Source organism: Octodon degus, unplaced genomic scaffold (genome assembly GCF_000260255.1).
Source record: "Octodon degus isolate 3935 unplaced genomic scaffold, OctDeg1.0 scaffold00236, whole genome shotgun sequence".
Taxonomy (NCBI): Eukaryota; Metazoa; Chordata; class Mammalia; order Rodentia; family Octodontidae; genus Octodon; species Octodon degus.
Window position 1 is genome coordinate 3,321,501 of NW_004524812.1, and position 18,674 is coordinate 3,340,174.

Sequence of the window (18,674 nt, forward strand, 5' to 3'; positions counted from 1 at the left end):
GAGCCATCTCCCTGGCCCCTTAAAAATTTATTTGGTACAGGGTCTTGCTATGCAGCTTGGACTCATAGTGATCCTCCTGTCTCAGCCTCCCCAGAGGTGGGATTACAGGCATGTGCCACCATGTCAGGTTTTGGTGGCTGGCTCCACATGAGGCTGGCACAGCATGCAGTACCAGGAGTTGAACCTGGGTCCCTGTGATGGCAGGCAGGTGCTTAGACTGCCAAGCTATCTCCCTGGCCCTCCTTTCAGTCTTGTTAAACCACATAGGAAGGTGAATCTGAGCTCTGGGATCTCTGTCTCAGAGAGCTGTCTAGCTTCCAGTGGCCACCTTTGCAGGATAGCCATGGCTTGGGGGCCTCTTAAAGCAATCCCTCTTAAGGTGGCCTGTTTTTTCCCAGTAGCAGCAGTTGTGTGAGCCTAGTCTTTGAGCTCTTCTGGGACCCCCAAGAATCAGATGTAAGATCTGGTATTCTTAAAGGCTGCAACACAGGTCTCCATTTTTTGGTCCATTTCTTTGCTCTTGGTAGAGCCTGCTTGTTTTCCTCCCAGTCTCAGTTATAGAATACTAAGGAGGTGGTTTTTACTAAAGTATCAAGTGAGCTATCTGGAGCAAAGGCTATCTTTTGTAGCTTCTCTCTAATTTCGGGGGCGGATTGGGTAATAAACATGTCTTTAAGCAAAATCTGTCCTTATATTGAATCTATGGACATATGTTTTACTAGTACCTCTAGTAAACAATATAAGAAGGCAGAGGGATTTTCATCTTTTTCACAATAGCTGGAAATTTAAAATAACTAGAGGGCTTGGTTTTTGTCCTACTTAGACCTTCAAGAACACATGTTTGAAGGCTGGTGAGATAGCTCAGCGGACTAAAGTGCCTGCTTAGACAAGCTTAGGCAAGCACAGGGACCCCTGTTGGATCCCCAGCACCACATGCCATGCTTGCCCTGCTCCCAGGGTGGGCTGAGCCTGCCAGAGTCTGGGTGTAGTGGCATACACCTGTAATCCCAGTGCTGGGGAGGCTGAAAACAGGAGGATCACAATGAGTTCCAGCTGCGTAGTGAGACCTTGCAACAACCAAATACGTTAAAAAAAAAGAATACATGTTTGAACATGTCTCCTGCTCCAACCTCATACTGGCTGTTAGGCCAGCAGGGGTCTTGGGTAGGGCCTGCTTGGGCTACAGTGGGAACTGGTAGCTCTCCTGGCTCTCTGTCTTCTGGCTGTTTAAAATTAACAACATGATATGCATTCCCAAGTGTAATGCTGGTTGTCTTTTATTAGGAATCAATGTTTGACTTAAGATTAATATTACATCTTACCAGCCTAGCTCCTAAGTCTGAGGAAGCCCTCTAAAGACCTCAATGTACTTATCAGGGTCATCCGAAAATTTTCCTACTTCTAGCTTTATCTGTTTTAAGTCACCAAGTGAAAGAGACATAGGAACAGGTGTAGTCTCATATGAATCATAATAATACTTTGAGCATAAATACAAATTATTTTTTACAGTGACTAGCATGTGTTTATTCTATGTACAGTATATGTTATAAATATAATACATTTTTGAAAAGCTTATTTTGAATTAACTTGAGATTTATATTTTAAATAGATCAACTGTTAAAATTACATAATAAAGAATATTATCTTAATGACAAAAAAATTTCATTGCAAAATAGTGTACTCTACACTGAGATGAACAAGAAAAGAAAAATCAAATCTTTTCAAAACTATATCCAAGCCATAAGGAAAAAACTCTCTTTACAAAGTTCTGTATGAGCCACGAGGTCCACCAGATACTGAAATATAAAGACTTTATAACCAAAATTCAAAACTGATTTTAGAGTACTGTGTGAAGCCAGACCGGAAAATTTATATTTAACATTCCATAGAACTTCACAGTAAAGCTGGGATTTATAGACTAATGGCTTAACAGGAGTATTCCCAAAAAGGCCTTTTCCTCATCATCTCCTAATATTCAATTATTTCTTTTTCTTTTTTTTTAAAGCTATTTTTGTCTTTTTAAAAAATTTTTATTTATTTATGTGTGTGTGTGTGTGTGTGTGTGTGTGTGGCCAGCTCAGCCCACCAGGGGGTGGGGCTGGCTGGCATGTGGTGCTGGGGGATTGAACCACGGTCCCTGTGTTTTGCTAAGCTTGTTCTAAGTAGGTGCTTTAGACCACTGAGCCATCTCACCAGCCCCCAATTATTTCTTAATGTAAAGAAAGTTTGAACATAAAGCAATGTTCACATTTTCCCTCTTTTGAAAAGTATTTTAATTGTAAAAGATCATAATTAATACTTCCCTCTGTATTCCTTTTTGGCTCAAGGAGGAAGGTACGCCCTATAAATGTGCAAAAAAAATCAAATGACTCTTTTTGTTTTTAACGTGTAGGCATTAAACATCTTCCAGCATTTAAGAATGTGTTCTAAGACAGTAAGAGACTTTAACTTTTAACAGTCCATATGTGAAATACAAAAATAAATAATTTGGGTAGCCACTGTTTATTTCTATTTGATTTTTGTATCCTTATGGCATCCCTGGAGTAGATGCCAGTCCATGGCAGGTGGCTACCATCTGGAGAAAGAAGACAAAATTCCACCAGCCAATCCACTCAAACTGGTGTGCACTTGTATCCTTCCAGGGAGCCTGTGAACTTACTCCTGTAGGACATTTATAAGCACAAGTTACAATTGGTCTTAATTGTGACAGGAATCTTTAAACAAGGAAGTGTAACTTTGTAATAAACATGCTTGTTGCTCTTTGGAAGAGGTCAGATAGGAGATGAAAGTAGTTAGAGCACTTCTTTGGCTGTCTTGTAAAAGCATCATAACTTGAGAGAGATAAGAGCAACAACTGACTTGAGGAATTCCACCCTGGGCCCTAGGGCGAAGAAGTCCCCAAGACACTTGCAGTTATCTAATCACCTAGGGCAATCTTTCCTAGCAGCAGGACAAGTCTACACTTTATTTAAATTTTTGAAGCTGACAGGTTAAATTTCTATTTACCATTTAGCAAATCCCCTTTTGCTCTCAGCATGTGTAAGGCACAAATGGAAAGCATTCCCTGCTAGCTGCGGTGACATGTAAACAGTTGCTGCAAGCTGCCTCAGCCTGATCTCTCTCTGTCTCTCTCTCTTTTTTCCTTTCTTTCTTCTTTCTTTTTTTTGTGGTATTTAGTACAGGGTCTACAGGGTCTCACTACACAAAAAAGACTTGTAGTAGTCATTCTCCTGTTTTCAGCCTCTCAAGTTCTGGGATTATAGGGGGGAGCCAGTAGCCTTCTAAATGAGCTCTCTGTAGGAACTTTTTGGTTTTGGTACTGGGGATTGAACTCAGGACTCTGCAATTGCCAGGGAAGCGCTTATTCCACTGAGCTATTTTCCCAGCTCTCTCTGTAGGAACTTGAGGGGATGTTTTGGTTTTGTTCTTTAAAGATATTTCTTAATGAGATATAATGACACACAAAACACACATAAATGTGTTCCAATGGATTTGGACAAATATAACAAACCCCAGGGCCAGGGAGATAGATAGCTCAGTGGCTTAAGTACCTGTCTGGCAAGTGCAAGGTCCTGAGTTCAATCCCCAGTACAAACACAATAAAACAAACAAAAAAACCCCACCCAAATTAAGACCTCAAATATTTCCAATAGCCATAAAAGTTTGAGAAGCTACCTTTTTTTCTGTTTTTCAAGTACATGTTTTTTATTAAAGATATTTTTTGGTGATGGTGGTGATGGTGATGGTAAAGGGATTGAACCCAGAGTCTTCCCACTGAGCTACAGTCCCTTTCTTTCTTTCTTTCTTTCTTTCTTTCTTTCTTTCTTTTTCTTTCTTTCTTCCTTCCTTCCTTCCTTCCTTCCTTCCTTCCTTCCTTCCTTCCTTCCTTCCTTCCTTCCTTCCTTCCTTCCTTCCTTCCTTCCTTCCTTCCTTCCCTCCCTCCCTCCCTCCTTCTTTTTTTCTATATTTTTTGTCTTTTTGAGACGGGATTTCATTACGCAGTTCGGGATGGCCTTGATCTCACTTTGTAGCCCAGGCTGGCCTGGAGTTTGAAGAAATCCACCTGCCTCAGCCTCCCAGGTGCTGGGATGGCAGGTGTGCACCACTGCACCTAGCTCTTTTTATTTCGAGACAGAATCTTGCTACACTACTAAGTTGCCCAGTTTAGGCTGGAACTTATGATTGTCCTGCCTCAGCCTTCCAGAGTGCTGGGATCTAGAAAGATCCTTTTGGAAAACCAGTGTGAGATTATGTCATTCCTTTGCCTAAAACCTCCCAGTGGTTTTCTCCGTCCCTGGGAATAAAAGTTGCTGTCCTTACTGTGGCCTCTAAGGCTGTATAGAATTTTACTCCTTCTGCCATTTTTACTCTTACCCCATTTTAGACTTCTTTCCTCTTCCTGAGTCTACTCCACTTCCATTTCTGCACCCCTCTTCCCAGCATGTGCCCGGTACTCTCCTGCATCAGGGGCTGCCCTTCGTGCTCTTCTTGAAATGCCCTCCTCCTAGCTAGCTGCTCCTGTAGGTCTGTGCTCAAATCCCACTGCATCTGCAGAGGCCCTCCCCGACCACACTGTGTCACATTCCTCCACTTGCGTGTGCTTTCCCTCTCACCTGCACTGTGGCCTTGTGTACGTGCATGTCTGCTATTGCCCCTCATGTGAATTCTGAGGGCAGGGACTTGTGTGCTTTCGCCATGGCTATATCTCCTGTGCTTAGATTAATGTCTTTCCTGTAGTGGTTGCTCACCTCTAAACCTGAGGTGCACAGCCACCAGTCCCTTCTCTGCAGCACAACACCAACCTCCCAGCTGAACTCCTGTCTGCTTTTCTTCAGGGCATTCACCACGCTATGAGATTATCTGTCAAAAGTTTGGATTACATCATCTCATTTTCCTTCTTGAAATCTTTTTGAGAGCTTTGTTTTGAGATGGGGTCTTGCTATGTAGCTCAGGGTGGCCTCGAACTTGCAGCTATTCTCCTGCCTCAGCCTCATGAGTGCTGGGATATGGACGTGTGCCATCACACTCAGCCTAATATTTTTAATTTGTAAGAATAACTATTTTTACTTTTGAAATGAAGTTGCACCATTTAATTAAAGATGATAAAATATTTCTAACTTTTAAAAAATGTAGTCATAGCTTATAAACATAAAAAACACTTTGAGTGTACCACTGATGGGCTCTTGTGGAGTACTGGTCTCTTAAGAATCTACTAAATTCTTTGTATTCGAAGAATAATGCTCATCTACAGGTTATTTTGTATAGTCTTTCAAGATTCATAGGTTTGGTTGGGGGGAATAGCTCTGTGGTCTAAGCACCTGCCTGCTCAGCACAAAGACCTGGGTTTGATCCCTAGTACCAGATGACGCTCTGGCCCTGAAACAGGGTGTGCCATGCTGGCCACCAAATCCAGGAGCTGTGGTGCACATCTGTAACTCCAGTGCCGGGAAGGCTGAGACAGGAGGATCACTACAAGTCTGAGCTGTGTAGTGAGACCCGGTACCAAATAAATAAATATTTTTAAAAAAGGGCTGGCCGGATAGCTCAGCGGACCAAATCACCTGCTTAGGCAGAGCACAGTGGCCAGGGTTCAATTCCCAGCATGCCTTGCTGACCCCTTCTCCTGGGTATGCTAAAATGGTGAATGAGACTGAGAGTGGTGGATTGTGTGCCTGTAATCCCAGCACCTGGGAGGCTAAAAATGGGAGAATCAGTACGAGTCCAATCTATGTAGTGAGACCTTATAGTCCCTATACCAAATACATTAAAAAAAAAAGATTGACAGGTTTCTATTTAAAAACATGTAGACTGCAAGGAAAGGCAACATTTTGGCCCTAGCCTTCCAAGGTCAATTAAGACTCAGGACAAATGAGAACCTGTACTGTAACGTCACGTAACTCAGTAGTGTCCCAAATTTTCTGATCAAGGAGATTATGGGGTCAAAGAGGAAAGTGATCGATGATGTAGAGTGTGCCTAAGGAGAGTCACATGGAGAGAAAACATTCTCTCAGGCTTTCACAGAGAGCACATTGGCCAAGCAATGGCCGTGACTCATCCACATGGCTGACACTGACAAAGGATCTACAATCTGAGGTACAGGATCTCAGGATAAATCCTGAGGGGATTTCACTGACCTTCTGAGACCCAAAAGCTACAACTCTTGTTGCATAGGTCCTGTTTTACCTTGGTCTTAACCATCCAGCAGAAAAGTATAAAAACAAAATATAAGAAGTAAAGCCATGGTATTATGTTGAGCTGTAGGGGACTCAGGTCAACAATTTCTGACATTGCCAGTCAAGCGGAAGACCCAATACTATTATGGGCTACTGGACTCTTTTAGAATATTTTGCTGAGTTTACACACCTATAATATTCAAATAATGGAATTTAACAAAAAAGGGGATACAGACGAATGTCCATTTAGTATCTGTGTATTCAAAGAGGTTAGGATAGATATATAGTTACATTCTCTTAATGAAAAGAGGGATTTGTTCTTAGGGTGTTTGTAAATAAGATATCATGTCCGCATCTTGTACAGCAATTAACCACTAGGAAGAATGTATGCAATGTGTTAATTATTGAAACTGTCCTACCAATTTGATTTGAAACTGTCTCATTGCTATTTGTTTCTCAATAAAATTAGGGAAAAAAAATTTAAAAAACCATGTAGAACAGAAAACAAATGTCACCTTTCTCAGCTCTTTAAGACAAACTTGGTTTTGTTTTTTCTATCCCTTCTCAGCTAGTCCTCAGCTGCAGTTCCTTCTCTTTCATCTTCTGTGTTCTTTCCTAGATCTCTTCTTCCAGCTTTTGTAGTAGGTGAGGATTCAAAGTGTATCTTTTTCCATAAAGCTTTATTCTACCTTTGAATAAACTGTAAAGTATACTTGGGGATAGTTTTATTTATTATTTATATTTTTTGGGTGGAACCGGGGATTGAACTCAGGCCCCTTGAACTTGCCAGGCAAGTATTTATTCTACTGAGCCATCTCCCCGGCCCAGGGATAGTTTTAAAAGGAACATTTTCATGGCTCTTTTGCTACTTGTTGCCATATTTCTATGACCCTGTTCCTCATTTGCCTTACATAACAGTTTACTCTCCTGCTTCTCTACGCACCTTTACAGAATACACTTTTCTGTTTTCTGTTCCACTGCTCGGTCCTCACTCTTTAAATGTTGTTTCTTATTTGTTGCTTAAGTCCTTTTCCTAGTGCATTTCTCAGGTACACCCATACTTTATATTCTTTTATAGAATGAATCATGTTCTATCAAGTCTCTGAGCTCCAAGACAGCTTGGATGAATCCTCAGCAATCAATCCAGCGCACTCTCTTTTGGACTCATTGCACTTGTCATTGTTTAATGTCCAGCTTCCTGAGGCCAGGGGCTGTATCTATCGGACGCTCTGCTGATATCCCCTGTGCGAAACACATTGTTTGAGATTAGTTCCTCAAAAAGTAACTTTAAATATTCACAAATGTAAAAAAAAAACACTTTAACCCAATTTATTCTTACATCTTTCCTTGTATCAACTCCAAACATTTTATTTTTACTTTTGGTGGCCCTGGATATAGAACTCAGAACCTCAAGCATGCTAGCCCAGCCTGGTCTGTTTTTTTTTTTTTTTTTCCACAGCTCAGACTTGTAGTGAGCCTCCCATTTTCAGCCTCCCTATTGCTGGGATTGCAGGCATGTGATACCACACTCAGCTCACACTACCATTGTGCAATACCCCTGGGCCCAAAATATACATTTTTTCTTTTTAGTTTTTTGATACAGGGGCTTACCATGTAGTTTAGGCAGGCCTTGAACTGTAGTCCAGGCTGGCTTTGAATTCATGGTAATCCTGTACCATCAGCATTCTGAAAGCTTGGATTATAGTCATGTACCACCATGCCCAGCCCTAAATTCTTATCAATAAAAAAATTTATTAATTGTTTAGCCTAAGTGTTCTCTGTACTTCATTTTCTATCTCCCCCAAAACCCATCCTATAAGTGCCACATCAGTAATTTAAAAAAGAACAAGTGTGAAAAAGAAAGTGTGACAGTAACTGTGTTCTTTCCAAACCTCTTTTATTATTATTTTTTTTTGATGGTACCAGGGCTCAAACCAAGGATCCTGCACTTGCCAGGCAAGTACTTATTCCACTGAGCTATCTCCCCAGCCCTCTGTCCAAACCTCTGCTGAAGCTCTTCAGCTTTTGAGGCTTTGGTCCCAATCTTTTTGAGACAGGGTCTAGACTTGCCTTCACCAATCTCCCTCCCCTTAGTATATGTTTGCAATACATAATAAATATTCATTATGGGGAACTGGTACATGTACATATCACACAAATCTTTCTTAAACCTTCCTGGTCTTCTTTAGAAAGTGCTTACTATATATGTCAAGCACTAGCTTTGTCACTGAATCTACAAACTACTAGCAAGGTATGATTACATCTTTAGAGGGTCTGTGACAACACTAAAAGTTGTAGACAATAGATTACAAAATCTAGGTTTTTGGCTAGGCATGGTAGCCCATGTCTGTAATCCCAGTGGTCTGGAAGCTTGAAGCAGGAGGACTGGACAATTTATCAACTTAATGAGACCCTGTCTGTATATAAAAAATACAAAAAGGGCTTGGGATGTGTCTCAGTGCAAAGGTCCAGGGTTCAATCTGCAGTACCAACAGAAAAAAGAAAAACAAACCATAATCTGCTAGGTTTTTGCCCTTTGCCAGTTCACAAATTCCATCTAAAAACTGCAGTGTCCAATAGGGTGGCCACTAGCCACATTGAAGCACTCAGTAGTTACCCGAGGTGGCAGATGGGACAGCGCAGAGCATTTCCATCATTGTGGAAGTGGGGTCGTGGTGCTGGCTACCAGTCCCCAACTCAGCACCCCATAACACCTAGGCTGGTATGGATTTTAAAGTAGTACTAGCTCCCAAGACAGATAATGCAACAGAATACTTCAAAAACTATTAAGTGCTACAGAAATGAGATACAAGAAATGGGTTTAATTTTTGCCTTTATCACAGCTTTGGTCACTTCAAGGAAATTCTAGCTCTTTTCTTGCACTTTTCCCATTCCCATAATTTATGACAGAAGGTCCTGAAAAGACGCACAATTGAAGTGTTTATCTCAGGGCTAAAATCCAAATAACACCTACCTTGAAGCTTTTAACCCAGGACTCTACTACCTGCCTTCTCTGTTTCTTTCCCTAAAAAAAAAAAGACATGAATTCATATTTTTCAAAAAAACAACAAAATATTTATTTTGAGACTTCAGAATTATGGAAAACCTAAGTAATGGGAACTGGAGCCTCATCAGGGTCTTCTGGGAAATCGGAAGCACCACCCTCTGCAGCATCTCGATGCTTTCCTAGTTTAGCCATCAATTCTTTCGCTGGATTAAAGACGCCATTGGTCTGCTGGTCACAGACATAGCAGCGCGAGGTGGTGCGGAAATGCTGCAGTGCACAGCTCTCGCAGAAATAATGCCTGCACTTGGTGACAACTGGGTTTTGGAAGGTCTGGCGACAGATGAAGCACTTGAATGGTATTTCCTCATCATCACTTCCTACTTCATAGTTTTCATCCTCATAGACACCATAGCGACCCTCGTCAAGCTCACGTTCGATTTGCCACCCGTGCTTGTAATCTGAACGGTCATGGAGGAATTTGCAGCTGTCTCCGAAGCCGCAGAAGCCAGTTTCCTTGTAGTCTTTACATATGTCAGGCTGGTAATCCCAGCGCACTGTGGCCCGTAGATGCTCAGGTGCTCGGATGGGGCCTTTCCTCACCATCCCGGAAGAAGCGTTGCCCATAGACGTATCCTTGGGTTTCATGTATTTCTGATAATTATTGATTCCCCGATAGATCTTATCATCTTCTTTGCCCCTCAGCTCCTCCTGGATCTTCTGGCTGCGCTCAAAAATGGCTTGTGCGTCCCGTTCCTTCTCTGTGTCCAGCTCATAGACAGCTGTCGCCCCCATATCCTCTGGCCCCACGGGTTTCGCCGAGCGGGTGGACTTGTAGACCACGCCGAGACTCTCGGGCTCCTTCTCCTCTTCCTCCTCGCTGCTCAAATCGCCGTAGGCCGCCCTCTTATTAATGCTGCCTCGAGTCCTCTGTATCATTGGATTGTGGATTGCCCGCTTCTTCTCCGGTCGGACCACAGTGTTGCCTTCGTCACCGCTACTGCCGCTTTCCTCAGGGTCTGGCTCGCACAGTGGTCGCTTTCTGCGGCCAGCAGCTCCTTTCCGCCCAGGCTTTTTGAAGAGGAAGGTGCATACCTGGGCCGCCGACTTTTCCGGAGAAAGCTCCTCGGCCATTTTAGAGTCCCGAGCTCCGAAACTGCTGCAGCGTGGAGAACCGCGCCAGACCTCTTCAAGTCCGCGCGCTCTGCAGCAAGAGCAAGAACTGGTGGAAGAAGCACAAGAGAACGACTGCAAGACCGCGAACGCCAAACACTTTTTGAGCCCTAGCAGACACCGTAGCGTCTTCCGGAGACGTAGGCGGTGCCACGCGGCCGCGGAGCATACCGGGAAGAAAACTGAAGCCGGTCACCTTTGAGAGTACCGGAGGGTTTGGGTCACTGAGCCGAGATGTGGTTCGAGATTCTACCTGGAGTTGCCATCATGGGCGTGTGCTTGGTCATTCCCGGAGTGGCCACTGCATACATCCACCGGTTTACTAACGGGGGCAAGGTGAGGCGGCCTTCTGGTACTGCAAGTCCCGGCATTCTGGAAACGGTGGCGGGTAGGGAGGCCGTTAGGATGCCACTGGCCTTTCCGAGGCTGAAAATAGAACTGCCTTCCTCTTTGTGTTGCCTTGAAGTGGAAGCTGGCGGAGTTCACATTCTGGCTCTAGGTAGAAACAGCTAGGTGTTGGGTGGAGAAGAGTGGGTCCCTGGGCAGGGTAGAAATCGAGAACTGGAGAAGCAGGTTGGAAGATAGGTCCAGATTCCTGGACAGTAGGGAGAGGCATTAGTCGTGGCCCCACACCTTCCCGCCGCCGACTGGTCACCTTGTCTATTTTGGTTTTAGCTTCTTACACTCCTTTCTTTGTAGTTTCTTTTTCCTTACCCTTAAGTAGCGCCCCCCCCCCTTTTGTGTCCCATTTTGTTTTGCAAGCCTTTTAGGAAGTCACATCAGGATTTTCATATTCCCCTCTTCCCAGTCCTTCGCATTTATTTCTAGAGTACAGTCAGAATGTAAATTGATTGGCTTTTTGATTTTGTGTTTGTCCTTTATGTGTGAGCCACTGTGTTGCTTTTTGGGGCTGCAAAGCAACAAGTAGACGTTTCTACTTGGGAAAGAGGGAGAGAGAGAAATACTGATGATGTTAGGAGTCAAGATTCCAGCTAAATTGTAGTGGTCAGACTTTATATAGAAGATTCTGATCATATATACATATTTTTTTCTTTCTGGTCTTATATTGTTAATTTAGCTTTTATTTCAGTAATGATTCCATTTTCTCTAGCATGTCATTTCTTGTAAGTGAAAAGACCCATCTGTATAAGTCGCAATAATATTTGTCTTCTGTTTGAAGGAAAAAAGGGTTGCCCACTTTCCGTATCAGTGGAGTTTGATGGAAAGAGACAGGCGCATCTCTGGAGTTAACCGTTACTATGTGTCACAGGTAAGATGATCCCGACGCTAGCCATCTGCCAGGGATTGGATTTTAGTAATGCCTTGTGGTAGGTCACACAGTACTCGTATAATTTGCATTTTTTGTCTACTAGCAAGTCAAACTGCCTTTTATGTATGCAATCTCCTTTTGTAGTTACTGTGTAAATTCTTTACTTATTCTGTTTGTCATTTTCTTTTGTGTTTATAGTAGTTCCTAATGTATTCTGGATTTTACTTTACTTTACTTTTTTATTTTTGTGGTACTAGGGATCAAACTCAGGACCTTGTGTTTGCCAGGCAAGCACTTATTCCATTGAACTATCTCCCCAGCCCCTGGATTTTAATTTTTAAAAAAGTTTATGTATGACAAATTTTTTCCCATCTGCTTTCTTTTTCACTTTGCTGTTTTTCATCAGATAGTAGGGTTTTTTTTGTTTGTTTCTGAGACAAGGTAGTTTTAAATTTCGATATTTAATTCATCATATTTTACCATTCTGGATTCGGGGTTTTATGTATTCTTTTAGAAGGCATTTTTGAAACCCAGGGTTATGAAGCATTTATTCAAATGTACTATTAATAGCTTTTTTTTAACATTTAGTTATTTGGTATATCTACTGGTCATTTTGGGGTATAGTATGAAAACAGGAAAGGATTTAACTTTACTATTTTTTTGGAAGGTAGCCTATTGTCATAATTATCCATTCACAGAACAGCCCATTTTTATTTGTGATACTAATTTAAGAAACTAAAGTTGCATATATACTTGGGCCTGTTTCTTGAATTTGTTCTTTTGTACTACCTGCTCTGTCATTTGTTGCGCCAGTACCTTATTTAAGGAATTGGTGTAGATTTATATTTGACTGAATCATAAAATTGCTATTTGTAGGTAAAAAATGGACTAGTAACATTTTCATGTGGCTTAATGGAATAGTGTGGTTTTATACCTTGTAGTAGTAGTTCTTCATTAGAATCATTTTAACAACTTGTAGTTACTTTTTAATTGCTCTGTGCTCATTTATTCTTTATAGCAAACACAGATAAATAATATTTTCATTTTATACATAATAAAACAGATGGTCAGGATGATTACTGTAAAGACCCAACCTAGGTGACCTGGCTTTCAGTATACAACTATTTGAGGATCAAATCTAATGAACATGAACATAGATATAGCAGTTCCCCCACTTACCTGATTTCACTTTTTAAGTTTCAGTTAACCATTCTCAACTGTGGTCTGAAAATATTAAATGAGAAACTCCAGAAGAAAATTCTTCAATATTGAATAACTTGTATATTACTATTGTTTTATTTCATTGTTATTGTTAACCTCTTACTGTGTCTAATTTATAATAGAAATATATATAGAAAAAATATAAAAGGCTTGGTACTACTTGTGGTTTCAGGCATCCACTAGGGGTCTGGGACTCTATCTCTGGAGGCAAAGGGGCATACCTGTGTCTCCTTCTCTGGAGCCAGGTTTCTCAAAGTATAGTTCAAGAATAAGCACCAGAATCACCTGGCATGTGAAATAGAATTTGGATTTCTAAGAGGTAGTTCCTAGAAATAAGTAATTTTTTCTCAAGGCAGTTCTTCTTCAAGTAGTAAACAAAATACCTGATGTGTTGATTTTAATATATGGAGAACTGTTATCACTGATTAATCTTTTTCATTTATAGATTCTGAAGTATTTGCATGTGAATTGAATAAGATAAGTAGGCCTTTTGAAAAATAGTGTTGTACTTACAGGGCAAGGGTTTTTGAGTTGGGGTCCAACTCTGCTACTTCCTTATAGACTTAAGCCAGTGATTTGTAACCCGAGCATTTCCTCATCTAAGAAAAGTGGGAATGAGGATGATAGTGTCTACCACATGTTGGCTTTTATTTTGTGAAACAGATTTTATCTTTTTATCCTCTGACTCATGGAGAGTCCTTTAGTAAATAGTTTTTTGATGCGAGTTCTGATTGGGGTGGCAGAAAAGTCTTTCCATGTAAATTATTGTGTTTGCTGCTGCTGCCAGAAAATGAGAAAAAGAAATCATTACAAGTTTTTCTTTTTATGTATTTGGTACAGGGTCTTACTACACAGCTTGAACTTGTAGTGATCCTCCTGTTTTCAGCCTCCCCAGTGCTGGGATTACAGGCCTGCACCACCATGCCCCATCTACAAGTTTTTCTTTAGTGATTATAAAACTCAATCCAGTTCATTTCTGTATTGTTGCAGTTAGAGAAATGTGATAACATTTGCTTTAATGCCAGAGAATACTGTTTGATGACACTGGAAATAAGGTATGTACTACATCTTTGATGGAAACAGAATTCTTACATCCTCTTTCTAAACTGTTTTTCAGGGTTTGGAGAACATTGATTAAGGAAGCATTTTCCTGATTGATGAAAAAATAACTCAGTTACGGTCCTCTAACCCTGCAGGAAGTTTAAGCAATATATTCTGTGATATGCAGTTTCATTTAGTGTGTTATGTAATGCTTAATAAAAACAAAATGAAAAACAGGCATTTGTTTCTTCAAAATATACAAGATCAAGCAGCCTATCCAACATAGCTTTATTACTTAAGAAACCTATAAGGCAACCAAAACTTGTAAAATTATGGATGTAAAATATATTTCCAGGGGCTGGGGAGATGGCTCAGTAGAATAAGCACTTCCCTGGCAAGCGCAAGGGCCTGAGTTCAATCCCCGATTCCGCAAAAAAAAAAAAAAAAAAAAAAAATTTAAAAAAAAAATATATATATTTCCATGCCTACCACTTCAGAAACTGTGTTATAATCATCGTTGTGATGGAAAATGGATGGATCCTGAGACTGTATGTGAAGTGAAATAGACACAGAAGGTGTGTCTTATACACCCAAATTATAGTCTAAATTGTAAACCAAAGGTGTGTACTTCAGCAGCACACAGACTAAATAGTAAACCAAGGGAAAGATAATAGGAAATGCTGGGAGATGGAGAAGGGGAGGTGGGAAGGAGGGGAGAGGGAGAGGGAGAACTAAAAGATGATTAAGATAGTAGTTCCCCAAAATGAATGTAATTATATATCACAAACACATAAAATGAAAAGAAGAAAAAGATTACCTACTGAGTCATCTCCCCGGCCCCTTTAAATTTTAAAAAACAAAATAAAATTTCAAAACAAGATAATAGGAGGGTAACAATGGTTAATACATTGTGTATTGTTATTTGATGCCACTTTGGAAGAATGGCTTGTTCGAAGTTAGTCTGCTAGGCTGCCAAGAGTTATTTCTAGGGCTGAATGAAATAATCAACAGGTAAAGACTGAAAAAAGAGAGAAGCCATACATAGTCAGAAGGGAGAGGAAGAGAATGGTATTGCTCTTTGGCAAACATTTTAAATGAAATATGAAAAAATTTCTAGAACCAAGAATTTAAACTTAAAGACTTAGACATTTAAAATCGATTCCTCAGGGCTGGTGAGATGGCTCAGTGGTCTAAAGCACCTACTTAGAACAATCTTAAAGCACAGGGACCACAGTTCAATCCCCCAGCACCACATGCCAGCCAGCCCCGCCCCTTGGTGGGCGGAGCTGGCCACACACACACACACACACACAAATAAATAAAAAATCGATTCCTCAGATGAAACAAAAGTGCAGGGATGGGGAAGCAATCACTTAGTGACAGAATTGCAACTAGAATGCTGAGGTTTTGACTCTCAAATGGGTGTACTGTGTGGTTCACTTCAATAAACCATGGCCTCAAAGCCAGGTGTGGCACTCTGTAATCCTGGCACTCTAGGAGGCTGAGGCAGGAGGATTGCAAGTTCAAACTCAGAAGCTTAGTGACTTAGTGAGACCCTGACTCAAAAAGAAAGTTGAAAAGGGCTAGAGGTGTAGCACAGTGCAAAGGCTGGGTTCGACTCGCAGTGCCACTGTGCCTCAGATTTGAATGACACAGCACTCCTCTCCAGAAGCTCACAGTCTTGTGACTGACACAGTTATATGTGAGGGATGAGTGCTGTGGGGGCACAGAGGTGAGACTTGGCTCAGCCTGGGGATGAGGGGACAAAAAGGCTTAGGGTAAGTTTCCAGGTGTGTACACTGAGGTAATTTTTTTTTTGGCAGAACTGGGGATTGAATTCAGGTGCTCTTGCCAGGGAAGTGCTTATTCCACTGAGCCATCTCCCCGGCCCCACTGAGCTAAATTTTGATGGCTGGGTGAGATTTAGAAGACACAATTGGGGGATGACATTCCTAGCCTAGGGAGCAGCGTGAAGGTCAGAGCAGGAACTAGCATCACATGCATTTTGCCTTGTCACAACAGGAGGGGTTGCTGACATTAGTGGGTACAAGCCAGAGGCGATGCTTCTAAACTTCCTACAGTGGTCACTTGTCCCTCATTCCTTCCTGACAGTTTCCAGTAGTTCCTTTCTCCCACATGTGGAGACAGAGCACAGGGAGCAGCTTCCCATGAGGAGGCCCTACCACCTGTGCCTTGTGTGACCTCCAGTAGGTTGCACTGTTGATGTGGCCTCAGTTCTCCAAAGAGGGCAGTGAGTATCAGGGATAAGCTTATCAATTTATGCATGTGACATAGTGTGTTAGTGTACCACCTCATGAAGAGGAAGGGGGCCGTTGATTTTTTTTTATGAGAAGAATATATTTAATGAGGGAAAAAAAGGTCCTTTCCAAGGGAAGGACAGGAGGGGGGCGCCGAGTGGGTTGTCTGGGCTGTTGATTATAAGCACACCTGTACCAGTTCTCCAGCCCACCTAAGTCACCTGAAAGCACTTACACAAATGTGGTGTTGGCGGGATGCTTAGGCCTGGTCTCTGGTTTCTTGTTAGTGTGGACACAGCTAGGGAATCTCAGTGCTACAAAGATAATAGGCAGTAGGAATTTCAATGAAGAGATTGTTCTGAAGGTGTTTTTTGAAAGCAGAATTTTTTTTTTAAAAATGTGGTTTAAGTTGAGCATGGCAGGGTCTTTAATCCCAGCACTTGGGAGGCTTAGGCAGGAGGACTGCTGTAAATGCTAGGCTAGTCTGGGCTACATCGGGAGTTCAAAGCCAGCCTGAACTGCACATTGACACCTTCATAAAACAAAACACAAAACAAAACTAAAACAACACAACACATGGTGTAGTTTAATGCCATTTTGAGAACTGTATGCCTGGTTTTCCTTCTCAGCTCTTGCTCCTTGCTCTGTTGAAAGGAAAAGAGCAGTGTGGGTGAGCTTGAAGGCAGAGCAGGGTGGGTGGTCTTGAAGGCAGCCATCCTCCCCAGGAAGCTTTTAGATGAGGGGAAGGGGTGGCATTGAGGGTGAAACGGTGCTTGGCTTTTGAGACTCTAAATCCCTCACATACTTTGGAAAACTAGGAACTCAAAGTCATTCTACTGTCTTTTTTTTTTTTTTTTTTTTTTTGTAACAGGAATTAAACTACTTCTGTGAGAAAGAAGCCTCGTGGAATAATTATAGGGATTTGTCTGTACCAAATATGTAGAAGCAAATTGTAGATATCTAAAGAGATCTAGCAAAAAAAAAAATAATAAAGAGATCTAGCTTATTGATCTGGGAGTGCGTCTATGTGAGGCTACCCACATCCCCATATACCTTCCTGATCACTTGCAGGTTTGATGCTTACATACTCTGGAATATTTTTTTGAGGTGTGCTCTTCCTTTACTGAAGCTGGAGCAGACCTTTGTGGCAGACAGCACACTGGGCATGAGACTGTTCTTGTATCTTGACATTTTGATGCAGTGTTGGGGATGGAACCCAGAGGCTTGTATGTACTAGGGAAATGCTACACCCAGCCCCTTACATTTTGTTTTAAATTTTGAGACAAAGGCTCGTAAAGTTATGCAGGCTGGCCTCCAACTTCTTTCCTTTTCTTTTCTTTTCTTTTCTTTTTTTTTCTTTTCTTTCTTTCTTCTTTTTTTGCAGAAACGGGGATTGAACTCAGACCCTTGCGCTTGCCAGGCAAGCGCTTATTCTACTAAGCCATCTCCCCAGCCCCCAAGCCTCCAACTTCTGACCTTTCTGCCTCAGTCTCCTGAGTAGCTGGCATTAGAGGTCTGTGCCACCACACTGAGCTGTGAAGCATTTTTTTTTAATAAAAGGCCGAAGGAATTTTTTTTTTTTTTTTTTGCAGTACTGGGGATTGAATTCAGGACCTTGTGCTTGCCAGGCAAACACTTATTTTACTGAACTATCTCCCCAGCCCCTGAAGGAAATTCTTGTAAAGAATAAATCCTATGCTATGTTGGCATATTTATTTATTTAAATGTATTTGGTTGTGGCAGGGTCTTACTACGCGGCTCAGACTCTTCGTGATCCTCCTGCTTTCAGCCTCCCCAGTACTGTGATTACAGGTATGTGCCACCATGCCTGCCTGGACTCTGGCTGGTTCAGCCCACCCTGGGAGTGGGGCTGTTGTGGCATGTGGTGCCTGGGATCGAACCTCTGTCCTTGCACTTGCCAGCGCTGGCCTAAGCAGGTGCTTTAGTCCGCTGAGCTATCTCACCGGCCTGCACTAATTTTTTTTTATATGTGTGTGGTGGTGGAGATGAAAACCATGACTTGCGCATCCTGGCAGGCATTCTACCACTGAGGAATACCTTTAACCCTATATAACCTTTAATGGTTAAGGATTTCTTTGACATATTTGTGTACCCTCCGTGTCTTATGCTGTTGTCTGTAATATACCTTCCTCCACCCCAGAGGCTCTTCTGCAGTGAAGACCCAAATAGTTGCTTTCCAAATTTCACATAAATCTTCATTCAAGATTAGAGACATACTATCAGGTGTATACATGCCTGTACTTACAGCACTTGTGGATTATTTCAATTTTTTTGACATCAGTTATTTTTATTTTAAAATAAAAGAAATTAAAACAATGGTACAAAATCTCAAAACAAGATCTTAGGAGAGTAACAATGGTTAGTACATTGTGTATTGTTACTGCCAAAGTAGTTTCTCATATTACAAGATATAGGCAAGAAATAATAAGCAAATAACGTAGGTACAAACCTCTTATTTTTTTTAAAGTCAACAGAAAATGGAAATATACTTTTTAAAGTTTCTAATACTAGGA

General features: G+C 41.5%; 2 protein-coding genes across 2 annotated transcripts; one reads left to right on the forward strand and one right to left on the reverse strand.

Annotated features, from left to right (window-relative positions):
- Positions 1-9,232: 9,232 nt before the first annotated feature.
- Rnf113a (ring finger protein 113A) lies at positions 9,233-10,498 on the reverse strand. The gene has a single exon (XM_004645703.2). The coding sequence runs from the start codon at positions 10,309-10,311 to the stop codon at positions 9,280-9,282; it is 1,032 nt and encodes a 343-aa protein (XP_004645760.1). The 5' UTR covers positions 10,312-10,498; the 3' UTR covers positions 9,233-9,279.
- On the forward strand, positions 10,499-14,122 carry Ndufa1 (NADH:ubiquinone oxidoreductase subunit A1). Its single transcript, XM_004645704.2, has 3 exons — positions 10,499-10,686; positions 11,531-11,620; positions 13,959-14,122. Exons 1-3 carry the CDS (start codon positions 10,585-10,587, stop codon positions 13,977-13,979), a joined length of 213 nt encoding a protein of 70 aa, XP_004645761.1. The 5' UTR covers positions 10,499-10,584; the 3' UTR covers positions 13,980-14,122.
- The last annotated feature ends 4,552 nt before the right edge of the window (positions 14,123-18,674 follow it).

Coding starts and splice junctions, on each gene's coding strand:
- Rnf113a (XM_004645703.2), bottom strand. CDS start 10,311: ATGGCCGAGGAGCTTTCTCCGGAAAAGTCGGCGGCCCAGGTATGCACC.
- Ndufa1 (XM_004645704.2), top strand. CDS start 10,585: ATGTGGTTCGAGATTCTACCTGGAGTTGCCATCATGGGCGTGTGCTTG. Junction 10,687..11,530: donor GGTTTACTAACGGGGGCAAG/GTGAGGCGGCCT, acceptor TTCTGTTTGAAG/GAAAAAAGGGTTGCCCACTT. Junction 11,621..13,958: donor ACCGTTACTATGTGTCACAG/GTAAGATGATCC, acceptor ACTGTTTTTCAG/GGTTTGGAGAACATTGATTA.